Source organism: Suricata suricatta, chromosome 8 (assembly GCF_006229205.1).
Source record: "Suricata suricatta isolate VVHF042 chromosome 8, meerkat_22Aug2017_6uvM2_HiC, whole genome shotgun sequence".
NCBI classification, from domain to species: domain Eukaryota; kingdom Metazoa; phylum Chordata; class Mammalia; order Carnivora; family Herpestidae; genus Suricata; species Suricata suricatta.
In genome coordinates, this window is record NC_043707.1 from 104,602,645 (window position 1) to 104,623,946 (window position 21,302).

At 36.6% G+C, this 21,302-nt stretch overlaps 1 protein-coding gene across 3 annotated transcripts in view; it reads left to right on the forward strand.

Annotated features, from left to right (window-relative positions):
• SPATA6 (spermatogenesis associated 6) overlaps positions 1–21,302 on the forward strand; it is a 142,968-nt gene that overhangs the window by 114,315 nt on the left and 7,351 nt on the right. For all 3 annotated transcript variants that reach the window (XM_029949473.1, XM_029949474.1, XM_029949475.1), the window contains exon 12: positions 17,237–17,328. In XM_029949473.1, coding sequence (XP_029805333.1) covers positions 17,237–17,328 — 92 coding nt within the window. The remainder of the gene's footprint in view (positions 1–17,236; positions 17,329–21,302) is intronic.

Sequence of the window (21,302 nt, forward strand, 5' to 3'; positions counted from 1 at the left end):
TGGGTTATAATAGACCTCTCAGATGACCACGGGTGATTTTTTGCCTACTAGTATCCCCACTCCTGTGTAGTTTCCTCCCTCCACACATGAATAAGGCTGATCTGTGTAAACAATAGACTGTTGCACAGACTGGATCAGAAAGACATTGAAGCTTCTGTCTTGTTCTCTCATAAAATCGTTTACTCTTGGGAAGACAAATTGTCAACTCATGAGGACACAGGTCATAATGCATTTATTTGCCTGCCATCTGTTTTGTGAACATGTCTTTTCTGGCATGTTTTCATTGAGCATTTCATATTTGGCCTCCCTGCCCCCCCTTAAAGCTTTTTATGAAATTAATCCATTTATGATGATTACTTTGAACTTTTAGAAAGGGACACATGATTTTCTTTTCTAAATGTGTGGTTGGAGAGCTTTTTTTCTGTCTTCATCATTTATTCTAGAATAAGCATGGCAGCTTAGTTTCTGAGATTTCCTGGCTTTCTTTTTCTTCCCAACTTTTTATAGAATTTTTCTTTCCTTTGCTTTTATTCTCCTGTCAAATTTGTATTCTTTTTCCGAATGTTTATACTCAGGGTAAAGTTGTATATTGGAAGGTGACTTTGGTGTGTTAGTTTTGAGAGTTAATGGATCTCAAACTGCTCCAGCTTCTTCAGAATTTGTTGTAAATCCTTTGTACTCATCACTATGAAAGTGGGAAAACCTCTTCCAATTTCAGTTTCTGTTCTTAAGTTGGCCCACCAGCCTTCTGAGTGAATACTCTCTTTTGTTACTTTGAAGTTACTTGGTTTATCAGATGCCTCAGTTGTCTCCTCTGATTACAACAGATGGTGTTCCCATCTCTTTACCTACTGGAGATTTATGCATGTCTCCTGATATTTTGGGCTCATGAAAATACCTTGTCCCTTAATTTTGTTACAGATGTTTCCCATGGATTTTTCAGTACTGCTACTCTAGGTAATTTTTAAATTTTTATTTCAGTATAATGTACTTCAATCCTAAGTTCTATAGCACAGTGAATTTTTAAAAAGTGAACCCCCGTGGGTGAACAGCATCCTGGTCAGAGACATGACATTACCAGCACCCCAGAAATGCCTCAGGTATCTCTTCCCAATCACTATAAAACCTACTATTCTAATACCTAATATCTAAAACCTACTATTCTAATATCTGACAATATCTAGTATCTAATATATAGGCTTATGTGTTTTTGGACATTTCATAAATGGAATCATATGGTATATATTCTTTTGTATTTGGTTTCTTTGGCTGATAATTATGTTTGTGACATGCATGTGCTTCACTTTTATTACTGTATAGCAGGAGTCAGCAAACTATGGCCCACTGGCAAATTTCAGACTTTTAAATTTTAAATAAAGTTTAATTGGAACATAGATAGACCCATTTACTTATATATTATTTATGGCTGTTCTTAAGCTACCACAGCAGAGGGGAGTTTTCAATAACTTGCAGAGCTGAACATATATGTTATTTGGTTCTTACAGTTTGCCATCCCTTGCCTTCTAGTATTCCAGTAAGAGTAGTAAAATTTATCAGTTAATTCTGCTTTTTATTTGTGGCTAATACTAATAGTACTGCTATCACCATCACTGTATATATTCCTTGATGAACACATGTGTGTATTTTTGTTGGACATATACCTAAAATGGAATTGCTGGGTCATAAAGATTGTGTATTCTTGTGTAGAAGATGCTGCCAAAGAGTTTTTCAAAGTGTTTCAGGGGCGTCTGGGTGGCTCAGTTGGTTAAGCGTCAGGCTTTGGCTTAGGTCATGATCTCACAGCTCATAGGTTCGAGCCCCATGTCGGGCTCTGGGCTGACAGCTAGCTCAGAGCCTGGAGCCTGCTTCGGATTCTGTGTCTCCCTCTCTCTCTGACCCTCCCCTGCTCGCACTGTCTCTCTCTGTCTCTCAAAAATAAATAAAAAACATTAAAAAAAATTTTTTTTCAAAGTGTTTCAGTATCAGTGGTTTAGAGTACTGGTTTCTACATCCTTGCTAACACATTATTTCTGGGTTTTATTTTCCCATTAATAGGTATTCCAGAGGCTATGAATTGGTAATGTATTATAGTTTTGCTTTGCATATGCTGAAACTGTGTTTTGGGTGCATACAGGTTTAGATGGTATTTTTCTGCTAAATTGGCCTGTTATAATTGTGAAATGTCTTTACCTGTAGGAAAGCTTCTTGCCTTCAAATAGAGTTTATGTGATATTATTATAGTCCTATCAGCTTTCTCTTGGTTAATGTTAATTGGTATTTCTCACTCTTTTAAATCACCCTTTCTGTGCCCTTATATTGAAGATGTGTGTCTTTTATAGTTGGATTTTATGTTTTGCATTCTTTCCCTTTATTTAGTACTATCATTTAATTACTGATATTGTTGGGTTTATCGCATCTTCTTACTATTTTTCTATCTGACAGATCTGTTCATGTTTATTTTTAAATCTCCTGCATGTCCCTTTATTCCCTCTCTCCTTTTAACTCATAGGTTATATAATTGCTTATTATTCTTTCAAAATATATGTATATGTGTAAAATACATGTATCCTCTGTTGTAATCTAATACAATGTTTGTCTTTGTTTACCAGTTTTTAAAATAATTTTAGAACATTTACACTCCATTTAAACTCCTTTCTTCTTTAAAGTTATTGTTGTGATACATTTTATCTCTATGTATTTTAGATTCCACAGTGCATTGATGCTGTTGTTTTATATTTGTCTACATATTCATCTTTTCTTTAGTACTTTTTAGTTTTGAATTCTGTTTTCATTTTGGATCATTTCCAATTTGCCCGAAGAATTCCCTTTAGGGTTTTTTTGTACAGGCCTGGTGTTGGAAATTTTTCTTTTTTATTTACTTATTTTTAGTACTTATTTGTTTATTTACACATCCACTAAATCTGTGATGGATTTTTCTTCACTGGGTATAGATGTATATGTTGGCAGATGTTTTTCTTCCTGCAGTTTAAAAATATCATTTTGTGGAGCGCCTGGGTGGCTCAGACAGCTAAGCATCTGACTCTTGATCTCAGCTTAGGTCTTGATCTTGCAGTTGTGAGTTCAAGCTCTGAATTGGGCTCCACACTGGGCATGACGCCCACTTAAGAAAAAAAAAAGAAAAGTAAAAACATATTTTGTTATCTTATGAATTCTATTATTTCCTTGAGAATCTGTTAACAGTCTTACTCTTGCTTCTTTGAAAGTAATGTCTTTTCTCTATGACTTCTTTTAATATTTTCTCGTCTTTGGTTTTGAAAGATTTGGTTTTATGTATTAACCCTCAGAGTTTCTTGAATCTGGTTTTGAATCTTTGGTTTTGAAAGATTTGGTTTTATGTATTAACCCTCAGAGTTTCTTAAATCTGAATTAATGAGTTAAATTAATTTGGGAAATTCTATCCCTTTATTTCTTCAAATGTGCTCTGTGGCTATACCTTAATTCCTTACTTCTTGGGTATCCTGTTACATCTGTTAGACCTTTTGATTATCTCTCAATTATTTGCACTTCTTTACTTATCATTTTATTTTCTCTTTCACTAGCATTTCCTATGAACATATAGTCCAGTTCATTGATCATGTCTTCTACTGTTTCCAATACATTGTTAAACCCAACTATTAAGTTCTTTATTCCTACTATTTAATGTTTAGATATCAAATGTCTTTTTGATTAATTTTTACAAATGTCAGTGCTTTTGGAAATCCTTAACCTTTATGTCTATTTTGTCCAGTTTTTTAATCTATTTTCTTGAATATATTGATCAAGGTTACTTTAAAGTGCTTATCTCCTAATTACAATACCGGGGATTATATTTGTGATCTGCTTCCTTTGTCTTTTTTACTTTTGCTTACGAGTTATACTATCCTGACTGTAACATTTACTTCATAATTAAATTCTAAACATTCCTTAAAAATTTTTTTTAATGTTTATTTATTTTTGAGACAGACTGTGAGTGAGGCAGGGGCAGAGAGAGGGAGAGACAGAATCAGAAACAGGTTCCAGGATCTGAGCTGCCAGCACAGAGCCCAGCACAGGGCTCGAACTCACAAACTTGGAGATCATGACCTGAGCCTAAGCTGGATGCTCAACCAACTGAGCCACCCAAGTGTCTCAATTTAGAAAAGGACTTTAGATCATTTTAGGTGATGAGAGGTAGTCCCTCTTCCTCTACGTGTCTTTTAATTACTATCTAATTATATGGCATGGATGTTTTGCTTTTCAGTCATTTTTGGACCAGCTTATTGTTCCCAACCTGGCATAGCTTCAGAATTTGGCAAATACTGTGACAAGACACTTAGGTGTTTGAGGCTCTTCCAGTTCTCAATTTTACTTCTTGAGCTTGGTGTGATTCACAGAAAATTCTGCTGGAAGCTCCATCCTCAGAAATAGCCTTTGTCTGAGCCAAGCCCAGATTTTTTTTAGCCTAGCTATTCCCAGATTGTCAAGTGTTTTCAGTTTAAAAACAGTTACAGGCCCTCAAGGGTTCATACTATCTCCAGGGTTTTTGCTGCTTGTGTTTCAGGACCTCTTAGGTCTTTCTCCCTTCAGTACCATGAAACTGTAGGAACATTCACTCTACTTTTCCAATACTTTTGGGTTAACTTTATACCTTCTAGTTCCACACAGCTTCATAAATCAAAAAATGTCATACTTGAGACACTGGTTGTACATCTAAATCCTCATAATACTTTAGTAACATCATTCCACTATCGTACAACCATCAAAAACATTGGTTTTTCTGCATCACATCAGTGACCCTTGTTTTAATATAAGCCATTGTTCTCAGCATCTTGCCCATGTTCAGGATGTGCAAATGCTTTGAGGAAAAATGGAGATACAGATCATAAGTCCACCTTTGAAAGTTTCTCTCCTCTGAAATGTATCACTAGCCTTTTTTTCTGAACCTTTCTAATAACTTAAGACATAATTTTTTAATTTTTTATTAAAATGTTTTTTCTTAATGTTTATTATTTTTAAGAGAAAGAGAGACAGAGCATGAATGAGGGAGGGGCAGAGAGATCTAGAGACACAGAATCTGAAGCAATCTCCAGCCTCTGAGCTGTCAGCACGGAGCCCAATGCTGGGCTCAAACCCACAAATCATGAGACATTGACCTGAGCCAAGGTCGGACATTTAACCGACTGAGCCACCCAGGTGCCCCTTTTTGTCTTTTCTAGTTTTCAACCTGAGTTTTTGTCTGCCATGAATTATTCCATCTAACCCTCAAACCATTTCTGTATGTTTTTATGAGAGGACTTATGCTAAGTATTTTTTTTATTGCTACCATATCAAATTGCCACAAACTTAGTAGTCAAATTAATTATCTTACATTTCTATAGACCTGACATGGGTCTCACTGGGCTAAAATCAAGGTATCAGCAGAGCTGTTTTCTTTATAAAGTTTCCAGGAAGGATCCATTTCTAGTGACCACTTGTATTCCTTGGCATGTGGCCACTTTCCTTCACTTGCAAAGACAGCAAATGGCTTTATTCTTCTTTTTCCTTGATGTTAATTTATTTATTTTTGAGAAAGAGCAAGAGAGTAGGGGACAGGTAGAGAGATAGGGAGACAGAAAATCCCAAGCAGGCTCCATGCTGACAGCACAGAGCCTGACGTGGGGCTTGATCCTACAAACTGTGAGATCATGACCTGAGCCAAAACCAAGAGTCAGATGCTTAAACAACTGAGCCTCCCAGGCACCCCATCCTTTACCCTTATTCTTAATCACATCTCCCTTTCTCTGACCATAATCATAAAAGGTTTTTCTGCTTGTAAGAGCTCATTTGATTAGATTGGGTCCACGTAGATAATCTGATATAATCTTCCTTTCTCAAGATCCTTAACCTTCATTAAATCTGCAAAATTTCCTACTTTTATATAGGGTAATATGTTCATTGATTCTGAGAATTAAGGCATGGACGTCTTTGGGAACCATTATTCTGCATACCACACATTGTCACTAACATCTTCCTAGAATTCCCTTCTCGGGCAATTTTTAAGATTTTTTTTTCTTTGTCATTTCTTTTCAACAGTTTACTATTATGCACTTAGCTGTGATTTTCTCTTGCTTTTATCTAGTTTGGCCTTTGTAGTGTTTCTCAAAAAGCACATGTGAGACTTTTTGTCTGAGTTCCATATGCCTCTTATGGTCTTCTAATTCCTGGACATTTTCTGATAGGCATGTGTTATGTTATGAATATATTCCAATTTGTGACATGTATGTTAGTTTTCTTAATGAGAGTCCTTTGGTGGATAGAACTTCTTAATTTAATGGAGCCCAGTTTTCCTCTCCTTTTGGTGGTATTTTGGTTAGTGCTTTCTTTACATCCATATAGGAAAACACTGGCCAACTGATTCTGAATATATTTCCCTATTTAAAAAATATTCTGTCATGTTGTCTTTCACATTAGCTCTACAATGCATGTGGATTTGATCTGACTGTATAAAGTGAGATTTGGATGAAAGTTTATTGTTTCCCCATGTTTACAATCCATCATCTTTTTTCCAAATGACCATTCTTTTCCTTACTCTGTTTACATGGAGATGGTCCTGGATTCTGTTCTATTCCATTGGGACTGTACATATGTGAGTCTGTTTCTGGATTTTCTTCTGCTTTTTTGGTTTGTCTCATTTTGTACTAACATCATACTTTCTCAATTGCTATAAGTTTATGATAACTCTTGATAGCTAACAGCAGAGGTTCTTCAGCTTTGTTCCTGCTTACTGTTCTTTGTTCTTTGAATCAAAATCAGCTGGTTCATTTTTTTTTTTAATGCTACAATTTTGGCTAGGATTACACTGAATGTGTGCTTTAACTAGGGGAGAACTTAAGACATCTCACCAATGTTGAGTCTTCCAATCCATAAAAATGGTGTCATTTTAAATTAATTTAGATATTTAATTTCTCCCAATTATGTTGTAGTTTGCATTTTAGAATTTTTACATTTCCTTTGGTAGATATGTTGTTAAATGTTTGATATTTTAATGCTATTATAAGTTGCATACTTTATTTTATTTTTTTAAATACAATTTATTGTCAAACTGCTTTCCATATAACACCCAGTGCTCATCCCAAAAAGTGCCCTCCTCAATGCCCATCACCCATTTTCTCCTCTCCCTTCTCCTATCAACCTTCAGTTTGTTCTCAGTATTTAAGAGTCTCCTATGGTTTGCCTCCCTCCTTCCCTGTAACTTTTTTTCCCTTCCCCTTCCCCATGGTCTTCTGTTAAGTTTCTCAAGACTCACATATGAGTGAAAACATATGGTATCTGTCTTTCTCTGACTGACTTATTTCACTTAGCATAACACCCTCCAGTTCCATCCATGTTGATGCAAATGGCCAGATTTCATTCTTTCTCATTGCCAAGTAGTATTCCATTGTATATATAAGCCATATTTTCTTTATCCATTTGTCAGTTAATGGACATTTAGGCTCTTTCCATAATTTGACTCCTCAAAAAAATAAAAAACAAGTTGTATACTTTAAAATTGTATCTTCTATTTGTTCTTGGTATAATAACTATAATAGATTTTTATGCAATGACCTTGTATTCAGTGACCTTACATTCAAATATTATTGTTAATAGACAGTAGTTTTTTGTTGTTATGTGTGTGTATATGTGTGTATATGTAAATAATGGCATTTTTATTTCTCCCTCTTTAGTCTTATGCTTTTTATTTCTTTTTCTTGCCTAATTATACTCTAGGGTTTCCAAAGCAATATCAAATAGAGGTAGTGATGGGGAGATCCTGCCTTGTTTGACATCCAAAAAGGAAGCTTTTTATAATTCAACATTAAGTATGAAGCATGCTGTACATTTTTGTGGGTATCATTTGCCAGATTACAGAAGTTCTTTCTATTCCTTGTTTTCAATAAGTTAAATTTTTTTTCACCATAAGTATATGGATTTTATGACACCACATGTGTTGGAGTGATTATATGCTTTTACTCTTTATTTATGTGGTAAGGGGCACCTGGGTGGCTCAGTTGGTTAAGCATCTGACTCTTGATTTAGGCTCAGGTCATGATCTCACAGGTTCTGGAATCAAGCCTCACATCAGGCTCCAGATTCTCAGCAGAGCCTGCTTGGGATTTTCTCTCTCCCTCTCTTTCTCTGCTTTTTCCCTACTCGTTCTCTCTCCCTCTCAAAATAAATAAATAAACTTTTTAAAAAATTAGGCTTATTTAAATGTGGCAAATTGCTTAACTAATTATTCAAGTGTTAAACCATGCTTGCATGGTTGGAACAAAACTCTTGATCATAATTTTTGAAAATATATATCACTGGTATCAATTTGCTAATACTTTACCTAGTATTTTTACATCTAAGTTAATGGTTGTGATTGATCTGTAAGTTTTCTTTCTTGTAATGTCTTAAGATTTGGCTGGCCTCATAAAAATGATGTGGGAAATATTCCTAATCACTCTCTGGAAGAGTTGGTGTGAGATTGTTCCTCAAATATTTTATTTTATTTATTATTTTTAATGTTTATTTATTTTTGAGAAAGAGAGTGAGAGAGCATGAGCAGGAAGGGGCAGAAAGAAAAGGAGACACAGAATCTGAAGCAGGCTTCAGGCTCTGAGCTGGCAGCACAGAGCTCGATGCTGGGCTCAAATCCATAAACTGTGAGATCATGACCTAAGCCAAAGTCAGATGCACAACCGACTGAGCCACCTAGGTGCCCCAATTCTTAAATATTTTAAATAAGTTCATCATTATAGGAGAGTTTTCAAAAAGATTTAATTTGCTAATTTTATTTCACTATGGCTAGATAACATACTTTGTATAATTTCAGTCCTTTTAAATGTATTAAAAGTCACTTATGGTTTAATATAAGGTCTCTGATGAGGAATTTTTCATGTGTACTTGAGAAAAATGTATATTCTGCTATTGTCTAGCAGTGTGTTTATAGATGTTAGGTCTAGTTGATGTATAGTGTTGTTCAAGTCTTCTATTTCCTTGTTGACCTTCTGTCTTGATTGTTCTATCCATTATTGGAAGTGAAGTATTGAAGTCTCCAAACTAATATATGTTGTAGGAGTTTCTCATTCTCATAGTGTATGAGTCAGGATTTGCCAGGAAAACAGAAACAACAGAACGTGTGTGTGTGTGTGTGTGTGTGTGTGTGTGTGTGTGTGTGTGTGTGTAGACATATATGCACACATATATGGAGAGAAAGAGAGAGAGAGAGGAATTTTAAAGAATTGGCTCATGAAATTGTGAGCTTGGTGAGTCCAAAATCTGATGAGATAGGCTGGATGCTCAGGGAAGTTGTGGTTTAAATCCAAAGGCAGTCTACTGATAGAATTCCTTCTTCCTTGGGGGAGGACCTTCCTTGGTCCATTAAGGCCTTCAGTTGACTGGATGAGGCCTGCCCATATTACAAAGTTCATTCATGCAGTGTTAATCTCATCCATAAAAGCCTCATAGAAATGTCCAGAATAATGTTCAACCAAAATCTAGGCACCAAGGCTGAGCCAAATTGAAATATATAATTAACCACCATACATACTTTTTCACATTCCACCTCTAACAATTAGTCAAAGTTACCATTTAAGATTCATCAAGTGATCTTCCCTTTAGATTTTATTATTCTTTATTCACTTATAATATAAACCAAGTTACAGAGTCAGAGAAACCTCAGTTTAATTAAGGTCAGCCCTTCAACTTCTTATCCTTTTGACTTTGAGCAATTCTACCTAAATTTTCACTATGTTATGTATTAGGAAATTAAAGCCATTAAGGTGAACGGATTTGTCCAAGGTGGTGATACATGGAACTAATAATAAAATTCTATTTGAATTCTTGTCCTTGTACACAATTTACTCTAAATAATGTATTGAATTTTATAGCAATAAAATACACCTTACACATATTTTAACTATATATTTGAGAATGACAGAGGTATATGTAAATATTATGTAATTAGTTCTGACTGTGTCTTAGATTAGCCACATTTTCTTTAAATTTTCCCGTTTGCAAGCATGAATCCATACCTTTTATTTCTTTGTCCCAGGAATAGTCTGTGATTCCAGTCACATGCCTAAGTTAGTGATCAGTGATGAAAGGAATCTAAGAGAACATTTAGGGGTGCCTGAGTGGCTCAGTTGGTTCAGCATCTAACTCCTGATCTCAGCTCAGTTCTTGATATCAGTGTCATGAGTTCAAACCCCACAGTGGGCTCCACACTGGGTGTGAAACCTCCTTTAAAAAAAGAGAGAGAGAGAGAGAGAGAGAGAGAAAGAAATTTTAACTTAGTGCCAATTTCAGAGAAGGAGATCCCACAGCTTCTTTAAATAATGTTTCATTGTATTAATGACTTTTGCTGAAACAAAAATGTTTCTTCACGGAAATCCTAAAAAAAATAGATATAGCTGAAAGCTTGAGCCCAATTTTCCTATAGAAGAGTAGCCTCATGGCTGGGGGGTGTGTATGTTGATCTCATTGGCATTCTAGGAGACAGTATAATCTAAATCAAGTTAGATCTGGGTTTCTTTATTACTTTTTTTAGCAATATTTTTTCTTCTTTTAAATTTATTTATTGTCAGGTTAGCTAACATACAGTGTAGCTACAGTGTAGGGAATCTAAGGAATAGATTCTCTTGATTCATCACAAATACAACACCCAATGCTCATCCCAATAAGTTCCGTCTTCAATGCCCATCACCCATTTTCCCCACTACCCCAAATCCCAACCCCATCAACGTGCAATTTGTTTTCTGTATTTAACAGTCTCTTATGGTTTGCCTCCCTCTCTGTATCTTATTTTTCCTATTCTTCCCCTATGGTCTTCTGTTAAGTTTCTCAGATTCAACACATGAGTGAAATCATATGAAATCTCTCTTTCTCTGATTTATTTCACTTTATTTCACCTAGTATAATATCCTCCAGTTCCACCTCATTATGTGAATGGCAAGATTTCATTTTTTCATCACCAAGTATTATTCCATTGTGTGTGTGTGTGTGTGTGTGTGTGTATACACATATATATGTACATATATACACACACAACATCTTCTTTATCCATTGAACTGTTGATGGACATTTGGGCTCTTTCCATAATTTGGCTATTATTGATAGTGCTGCTGTATAAACATTGAGGTAGATATGCCTCTACAAATCAGCATTCCTGTATCCTTTGGATAAATTTCTAGTGGTGCTATGCTGGGTCATAGGGTAATTCTATTTTTAACTTTTGAGGAGCCTCCACACTGTTTTCCAGAGTGGCTATCCCAGTTTGCAAGAGGGTTCCCCTTTCTCTACATCCTCGGCAACATCTTTGTTACCTGAGTTGTTAATTTTAGCCACTCTGTCCAGTGTGAGGTGGTATCCCAATGTGGTTTTGATTTGTATTTCCCTGATAATGACCGATGTTGAGAATCTTTTCACATGTTTGCCATCCAAGTGTCTTCTTTGGAAAAGTGTCTATTCATGTCTTCTGCTTGTTTTTTCACTGGATTATTTGTTTTTCAGGTGTTGTTTGGTAAGTTCTTTATAGATTTTGGAAACTAACCCTTTATCCAATATATCATTTGCAAATATCTTCTTCCATTCCATTGGTTCCATTAGTCACCTTTTAGTTTTGTTGATTGTTTCCTTTGCTGTGCAGAAGCTTTTTATCTTGGCAAGGTCCCCAGTAGTTCATTTTTGCTTTTATTTCCCTTGCCTCTGGAGATGTGTCAAGTAAGAAGTTACTGTGGCCAACATCAAAGAGGTTTCTGTCTGTTTTCTCCTGTAGGATTTTGATGGTTTCCTATCTCACATTTGGGTCTTTCATCCATTTTGAGTTTATTTTTGGCTATGGTGTAAGAAAGTGGTCCAGTTCTTCTGCATGTTACTGACCAGTTCTCCCAGCACCATTTGCTAAAGAGACTTTTTCTAATGGATACTTTTTCCTGCTTTGTCAAAAATTAGTTGGTCATATATTTGTGGTTCCATTTCTGGGGTCTCTGTTCTACTCCATTGATATATGTGTCTGTTTTTGTGCCAAGACCATACTGTCTTGATGATTACAGCTTTGTAATACAGGCTAAAATCTGGGATAGTGATGCCTCCAGCTTTGGTTTTCTTTTTCAACATTACTTTTGCTGTTTGGGGTCTTTTATAGTTCCATACAAATTTTAGGATTGTTTGTTCTAGCTCTGTGAAGAAGGCTGGTGCTATTTTAATAGGGACTGCATTGAATGTGTAGAGTACTTTCAATAGCATGGACATCTTAACAATATTTGTTCTTCTGATCCATGAGCATAAATATTTTTCCATTTCTTTGTGCCTTCAATTTTTTTCAAAAGTTTTCTGTAGTTTTCAGCATATGCATTTTTTCCCTCTTTGGTTAAGTTTATTCCTAGGTATTTTATGATTCTTTGTGCAATTGTAAATGGGGTTGATTCCTTGATATCAATTTCTGTTGCTTCATTATTGGTGTATAGAAATGCAACTGATTTCTATACATTGGTTTTATATCCTTCAACTTTCCTGAATTCATGTATCAGTTCTAGCCTTTATTTTGGTGGAGCCTTTTGGGTTTTCCTCATAGAGTATCATGTCATCTGCAAAAAGTGAAAATTTGACTTCATTGCCAATTTAGATGCCTGTATTTCCTTTTGTTGTCTGATGGCTGAGACAAGGACTTCCAGCACTATGTTAAACAGCAGTGGTGAGAGTGGACATCCCTTATCATGTTCCTGATCTCAGGGGGAAAGCTCTCAGTTTTTCCCCATTGAGGATGATATTAGCTGTGGCTCTTTCATATATGGCTTTTATGATATTAAGGTGTATTCCTTCTATCCCGACTTTCTTGAGGGTTTTTATTAAGAAATGATGCTGTATTTTGTCAAATGCTTTTTCTGAATCTATCGATAGAATCATATAGTTCTTATCCTTTCTCCTATTAATGTGATGAATCACATTGATTGATTTGTGAATACTGAACCAGCCCTGCAGCCCAGGAATGAATCCCACTTGATCATGGTGAATAACTCTTTTAATATACTGTTGGATTTGATTTGCTAGCGTCCTGTTAAAGACTTTTGCATCCATGTTCATCAGAGATATTTGTCTGTTATTCTCCTTTTTAATGGAGTCTTTTTCTGGTTTGGAAATCAAGGTAATACTGGCTGGCTTCAAAGAATGAGTCTGGAAGCCTTCCATTTCTATTTTTTTGGGACAGCTTGAGAAGAATAGGCATTAACTCTGCTTTAAATGTCTGGTAGAATTCCCCTGGGAACCCATCCGGGCCAGGACTCTTACTTGTTGGGAGATTTTTGATAGCCAATTCAGTGTCTTCTCTAGTTATGAGTTTGTTCAAATTCTTGTTCAGATGTATTATTTATATCTGCTTTAAGCAATTCCCTGGCTATAATTTCTTTCTGGAATTTCTTTTGAAGAGAATTCTTCCATTTTGTCATTTTGGCTAGGTTTCTGTCTTTTACATGTTTTAATAGCTTGTTATGTGTCCTGCACCTGCAAGTCCTGCTCTGTTAAAAAGGGGTCCCACACTGTCCGGGACCTGACCTTAAGTAATGGAGTGTGTTGCATGCACTCTGTTGTTGCAAATTTGGCTACTCTGTCCCACTGCTCTTAGTGGTGGATTGATTGGACCTTCCACCAGCTGTGCTTTGAACTGTTCGTTGAAGTAACCCTGGAAAAAAAGAAAGAGACAGGAACCTTATCCCATACAAAGAGAGAAATGAAGCGGGTGGAGGGAAAAAAAACCAGGCAGAGAATCAAAGAAACTAGAAGACTTAATCCATTGGGAGAGAGGAAAATAAAGAAGGAGATACAGAAAGGTGTAAGAAGAATAGAGTAAAAATAACAATAGAGTAAAAATGCCTGATTAACAAACAACCAGAAAAGAGAGAAAGAAAGAAAAGAGAAAGATACATATATAATAAGAATTGACCAAAAATCAATTCAGAAATTATGAGTCTGATCCCAAAGAGGGGGGAAAAAAAAGAGGATAGAAAGAAAAAGAAGGGAAACAAGAAGAGAAGGAAAGGAAAGAGAAAAGTTTAAAAAAATAACAGACTAACATACAAAACTCCAGGACAGCTGTCTGTGGGCGCCTTGACTGGTGGCTGTGCTGGTCTGGATGAGAGGCCATCTGGTGACATCAGTGTCAGTCCTGCTCCAGGAGGTAGTTGCCAGGCATGGCGGGGTGGAGTTGGTGTAAGTGGGGCCCACCTCCACTGGAGGCCGCTGTCCTGTTCCCTGTTCTCCTCCCTTGATCGGGTATCTCAAACCACACTGTTCAGGCAGCTCTTGCAGAGGGGTGCCAATGGCGAGCCTGTCCTGCTCCGCTTTTCACCCCTGCCTCCTAGGTGCTTGGCTGGGATTCAAACCCGATGTCTTTTTTTTTTTTTAATGTTTATTTAATTTTTGAGAGAGACAGCAGGAGCAGGCGAGGGTGGGGAGCACAGAGAGAGAGAAGGGGACAGAGGATCCAAAGCAAGCTTTACACTAACAGCAGAGAGCCCAATGTGGGGCTGGAGCTTTTAAACTGTGAGATCATGATGTGAGCCAAAGGCAGATACTTAACCGAATGGGGCACTCAGGCACCCCTCAAAACCCGATGTCTTAAGGAATCCCAGACTCTGTGGACCCAGTTCTGATATAGCACCACTCAGCCCTCTGGCTGGTGCTTGCAGGGTCTTTTGTCCATGGTGGGCGAGCAATATACCCTCTCCCCACAGTACTCAAGGAAGGGACTGTTGCTTCCCAGTACACTCCAGAGATCACTACTGCACCCGGGGCTGGCTCTTTCCCACCAGGTGTGTGCACACAGTGGCGGCTTCGTTCCAGAAGTCACATACCCCCGAAGACTCCGATCTTCAGCTCCTAAATGTTTGCCAAGTAGAAACTGCAAAGTGGGGGCGCCTGGGTGGCTCAGTCAGTTAAGCGGTTAAGCATCTGACTTTGGTTTAGGTCATGATCTCAAATCTCCTGAGTTCAAGCCCTGTGTGAGGCTCTGAGTCTGCTTTGGATTCTGTGTCTCCCTCTCTCTCTCTCTGCCCCTCCCCTGCTTATGTTTGCTCTCTCTCTCTCTCTCTCTCTCTCTCTCTCTCTCAAAATGAATAAACATAAAAAAAAATTTTAAAGACTATACCAGGACGCTTATAAGAGATATGTATATGTATTGAATATGTGTGTGTGTGCGTATATATATATATATAATGTCACAAATATAGTCTTAAACTTTGAAAGGAATAACCATGAAGATCTGATCTTTTTGTTTCTTGGTCAGAATTCCCTTCCATGAACTTCTTGATCTAGATGTGTATCAGCTCTCCACATGAATAGTTTAAGTAACTGTGGTCTTACTCCCTCTTAAAAAGCCATTATGTTCTTAGAATGATCCATTAATTAGAACATGCTTTCCTGTTTTGTCTTAACCTTGTCTCTTAATACTTGTGCCCATGCTCCATTTTACCTATAAAGCTTCATAGAATAAACTTTGTTCCACAGGTATGTGGGAATCAAATCTTAGTCATTTCCCACCCCCAGAATCTAGGATAGTAAGTACCCAACTCAAAATAGAATTTTATTTAATGAATAATTGAGGTTCAGTTTTTTAAAAGTACTTTTATATATTTTTCATATGTAAACTTTAAAATATAGTCAACTTTTTTCATTACTCATGGTCAAAAATTAATTTTTTTAACTCATTGACAAATTTAAACAAGGAATGTTGATTTATGTTTATGTGTGGTATCACTTATTATATAATCTACAAATTAATAGCTTTTAATATCCTTTTTCCAAGGATAGATATAAAATTTAATATTATTTACATCTTTCATTCAGTTCTTCTTATAGCATAATCTATTTCTGAAGTTGCAAAGCATATTACATTAAAAATATTTTTTTTACATTTTATTTTGTAATGTCTTCATTGACTTATTAGACTGGATAAAAATAAGAAACATCCAGCTATATAATAAAAAGATCTAAAACCTAATGATAAGGAAAGATTGAAAATAGAAAGACAAATTAATGGCATCCAAACACTAACTTAAAAAAGCCATTGTAGTTATATTAACAGTAAATTAAAAGAGGTTAAGAGAAAGAAAGCATCAATAAATAAACGGAGTTACTTTATAATGATAAAGGGTTAAATTCACCTAGATGCTATAACAATTCTAAGTATATATTCACATTTTTTGTGATTTTTAAACTTGCTCAATTTTTCTTACTTTCATTTTTTAATTGAATACTCTCCTCCCAATTTCATGCTTTCAGCAAATTCTCAAAAACCGTTTTTCTTCAGGGGCACTTCAGGTCTTAATCTCATGGTTCATGAGATCCAGCCCCAAGTCAGGCTCTGTGCTGACCAGGCAGAGCCTGCTTAGGACTCTCCCTCCTCCCTTTCTCTCTCCCCCTCCCCAGCTGACACTCCCCCACGTCGCCCCCACTCTTTCTCAAAAAATAAACTTAAAAAAAACATTTTTCTTCATAATATTTCTTCAGCTGATTTCTTACATAAAATAAAGGAATCCCTGATTAATACTAATCTTTATAGCAATCTCTTCATGCTTAGTATCATCTTTTGTTACTCCCATTCTCTTTATTTCTGTCCCTATCTATGGAACGAGGGTATTGGCTAGTAGTTGGGAAAGATGTTAGATACATAAGAACATAAGTGCAGTGGATGATATAGTTTACAAGCTATCTCTTTAGAATTCTGTTTTGTATGCCTTTGAATGTGTCTGTTAGAAGTTAAGCCCATAGGAGGAGTAGCCATGTATTTTGATTCTAACTACTTTGCCTTTCCTTTTTGCTTCTTGTGGCTTGTTAGTACATTTTGGCTTATGAGTAGTAGGTACATATTAGAATGCTTACATCTACTTAAGTTTCCCAGGTACTTACTCTGCAGAGTGCGGGTACAGTTTCTTAGGAGTTCACGTGACAATGTGTAAGACATTACTACATATCTTATTATATGTCTTGACACAGTACCCCTTCCTGTTCATTTGTTGATGCAAGAAATATCTACCAGTGTCTAGTCTTTGATAAGCCATATTAGCAAAAAATATTATAAAATCATATTTGTTTTATTGAACAGAATAATTAATTCTCATCTACCCTTGTGTTTTTTTCCTAAGAAATCCAAGCATTTAATTCATTTCTTATAATAGGAGAAAGGGAGAGCATTTTCCAAAGGAATACAGGGATCATCTTAATTGCAAAGTGAATTAATGGAAATCTTTAAATTTTTCAGGATGAGAGAGACCCAGAGAAAGAAGATGAGCTGGAGCTGAAAAGAGGTCTTTTATACAGAGACTCTGCCTATGACAGCGACCCAGAGTATAGGTATGAGCGGGACTAATGCAGCCTATAGAGATCTTTCTCACAGTTGCTATTTTTAATCTGCTGGATTTGTGGGAAACTTAGACATAAATTGATAATTATTACTTATTTTTATTTTTAACCACATAAAATCTTATTAAAATACTTTAATGACTGGAGAGCCTGAGTGGCTAAGTCAATTGAGCATCCAACTCTTAATTTTGGCTCAGGTCATGATCCTGGGGTAATGGGATTGAACCCCATGTCTGGGTCTGGGCTGAGCAGGGAGTCTGTTTGGGATCCTCTCTCCCCCCTCCCCCTCCCCTGCTTGCACACATGCTTTCTCTCTCACAACAACAACAACAAAATACTTTAATGATCGCATTACTGCAACTTTTCAAGGAAAACAAATATAGTTTATTAAGGGTGATATTTTCCATTTTCCTCAAGATTAATAGTGGATTTAGCTGTCCTGCAAACCCACATATCCAGGGCTTATTTTCAAACACATTTATTCTCATTCAAACAACAGTTTCCATCATTTGGGGCCATGAGTAAGCTTTTTTAAAATAACATAACAAAAATTATTCTTCTTGCCTAATGTTTCAGAAATGTCAGTACTAATAAAGTTTTTGCAAGCTTATGCTAGCAGATTTCATGAAGATTTTAAAAATCTCTGTCAGTTGCCACAGAATGTGGCATTAAAAACTGAATGTAAATTGTAAGTTTATGTAACTGAAGGTTCTCTGAATCCTTTGGTGCTATACACTGATGACCATATATGGTCTCTACCTTCCTGAGTTTCCTGAAAAGCCAGTATAAGAAAAGAGCTCCAGATAATGGAATATGTTTTATTACTAACTCGAGTTTTGGACTGAAGTTTCTGATCTTTATTTAGTCTGGTAAGTTAGGCTAAACGTTCTGTGAACATGTGCCCCTTACACAGAACAGTGTGAACTTCTTTCCCGAAGCTACTGCTTCCCAACCACAAGGCAACCCGGACATGTTATCAAGGGGAGTGGTATGTTATACGTGAGTTTGGAGACTCAATCCAGACAGGAAAAAGAAGATCCAGGAAGGTCCACACCTTGAGGAAGAAGAATTTGTATCTTTTGTTATCATTATTTACTTCAGGTTCTCTGCTCTAGATTGCTGCTCTTTGTATTTAGCATCTCAGGTCAGGTTCTTAATCGATATAATTAATTCTAATTCGGATATTTTCTTACTTTTGTATGCATAATAATTACTTGGGTTGGCCTCTTTAAAGTATAGATTTCTGGGGTGCCTGGGTGGCTCAGTTGGCTAAATGTCCAACTTCGGCTCAGGTCATGATCTCAGTTTGTGAGTTCGAGCCCTGCATCGAGCTCTGTGCTGACAGCTCAGAGCCTGAAGCCTGCCTTGGATTCTGTCTCCCTCTCTCTCTCTGCCCCTCCCCCTCTCATGCTCTGTCTCTCTCTGTCTCAAAACTAAATAAAACATTAAAAAAATTTTAAATATAAATTTCTTCTTTCTACCCCCATAGATTCTGATTCCTTACCTATAGGGGTGAGACCTAGAAATCTACATTTTAAGAAATATCATGGATGCTTCTAATGCAGCTTGTGCAGGACCCCACTTTGAAAAGCCCTGGTCTATTTAAAGTTTGCTATAAACCTCAGTATTGGTTCTTTTCTTTTTCCAGTTCACCCAGCAATGTTAATGGCTAAGGTTTTGATTACCTGAGAGTGTTTTGGTACCTCTCAAGCAAGAGTTAAAGCGGAATATCAGAAAACTTCCGCCTACACATTTTTGAGATTTCTTTATGTTCTTGGTCACTTCTCTCATATATATATTTAGACTGATAGGACAGAGTTATCAGGACTTCAAGATCTTTTATAAGAGCATATGTGATCATTAGCTCCAGAAGCTACTGAAACGATCAAGATATTATTTTAGTTTTATGCCTCAGTCATATTATATATTAGGCTAAGGTGTCACTCTCATTCTACTTTCCATCTCAAGGATGAGAGAACCCACACTCAAAGTAATCACCCATTTTCTTGCCTTAAGGCTTCTATCAGCAGAAATCAAGAGTAAGTTTTGGGGATCTTGGCTTAATATCACCCCTCTGTAGACGCACATTGACAACGAGGTCAAGAGGAAGTCTGCGTGGACCCCTGGAAGGGCTAAATGAGGAGCTCAGCAAATCCTCTCTCCCATTGTAACAACTGGACAGAATTGTCAAAAACAACAATTTTGGGACTCTGGAAATTGACCAAAGGCATATATAACAAGTTAAGAAGCATTTCTCAAGAAAATCTACTGAGCCTCAATATGGGCAGTAGGAATCTGTGGCATTTTGCCTGGAACTCCCATTCCCCAGCTCCTTGGAGCAGTCATGCTGAAGGACTCTGCTCCCAGGAGAGACTGACTGTGTGAAGCAGAGCATGGGAAATCCCATATGCAAGGAGACTAATAGAAACCATAATTATCCCACTGGCAAACAGTAAGAGAAGACTTGAGGTCTAACTTCTTGTTGGAACAGACAAAGATCCAGAGACCAGGTGGCCAAGTTGGTCTTGATAAAGTTGTAGTTATCCCTGGTAATCTGGAACATTCTGTGCATGTAGAAGGCTATAAATATGCTCAGGAGAAACTGGAGAGGGCCTTAGGGAGCCACTAGTCCACAGCTAAATATGAGCCCTTTTAAAGGTAGAAAGTAATGTCCAGGGCAGGCTTGTAAACTGGATAAACTTTGAATGTATATTCCAAACCACACATAGATCTATTGACAAAAAGATGGAAGCCTTTCTAACCAATCCTTTGCTGGTCACCAAGCTATGCTGACCCAGGGGCAGTCCTAGAAAAAGAACAAGAGACACCAGAAACTAAATAGGGCAAGGGAAACAGACTTCAGGCATTAATCCAGACAGGACACTAAACAAATAATCAAAAACAAACAAACAAACAAAATGCCGGTAAGGTCAAAATCCAGAGTTGTCATTTTTATCTTAAAATGTTGTTTTCATCAAAAAATTATGTGACATGTAATAAATAGAAAAATCTAACCCTTTTATTTGAAAGATGAATTCCTATAAACTGTCTTTGAGGAGGCCCAGGTGTTGGATTCAGCAGCTGTGTTCAAAGAACTAAAGGAAATCATGTTTAAAGAATTAGAGAGGTGCCAGGCTGTCTCAGTCTATAGAGCATGTGACTAATGATCTTGGGGTCATGAGTTCAAGCCCCATGCTGGGTGTGGAAGCTACTTATAATAAAAATAAAATAAAAAACATAATAATAAATAAAATCATGTTTAAAAAAGATATGTAATGATAGGGACTCATCAAATAGAATATTGACAGATACAAATTATTTCTTTCATATTTTGCTTAAAAATTATGCCCAGGACTCAATGCTTTATGTTATGATCTGGATATATATTGTGATTAGCATCCACGGAGTCTAGCAGAGATTCCGTGTTTTCTGCAGGAAGCGCATAATGGGAAACTGGAGTGCTGTCATATTGCATACATCCGGCCATACATGCTAGCTGTCCTATATCTTCCATCATCACTGAGTGTGAAATTCATATGGAAGAAGTCTCTTACCAAGGAGTTGTTAGGTAACCTTTTACTTTAAGTGCTTTGGAATTTGGAGCTGGATTTTGGAAACAATGTACCATGCCAACTCCTTCTCTTTTGTATATTGCCTATCTTTTAGAAAATTTTAGACTGGTAGTCTTGCCAGTTCCCAAGGTCCTGGAATGTTTTTGAGTATCTGCTATGTATATTTCAAAATTCTTCAGTTTTCATGATGTTTAAAATCCTCTGTATTTGTTATATACTTCTGGCATCACTATTTTATTTGAACATTAGTCTTAATTAAAGACCAGGCATAAGTGATATTTCATATAGTTGGGGGTTGGTCACAAAAAGAGAGGAGTAAGGATAAAAATAGTTTTAAGTTCATGGTTAGAATATGAATTGCCTTTTATGACTATTGCCTGAAATTTTTAATAT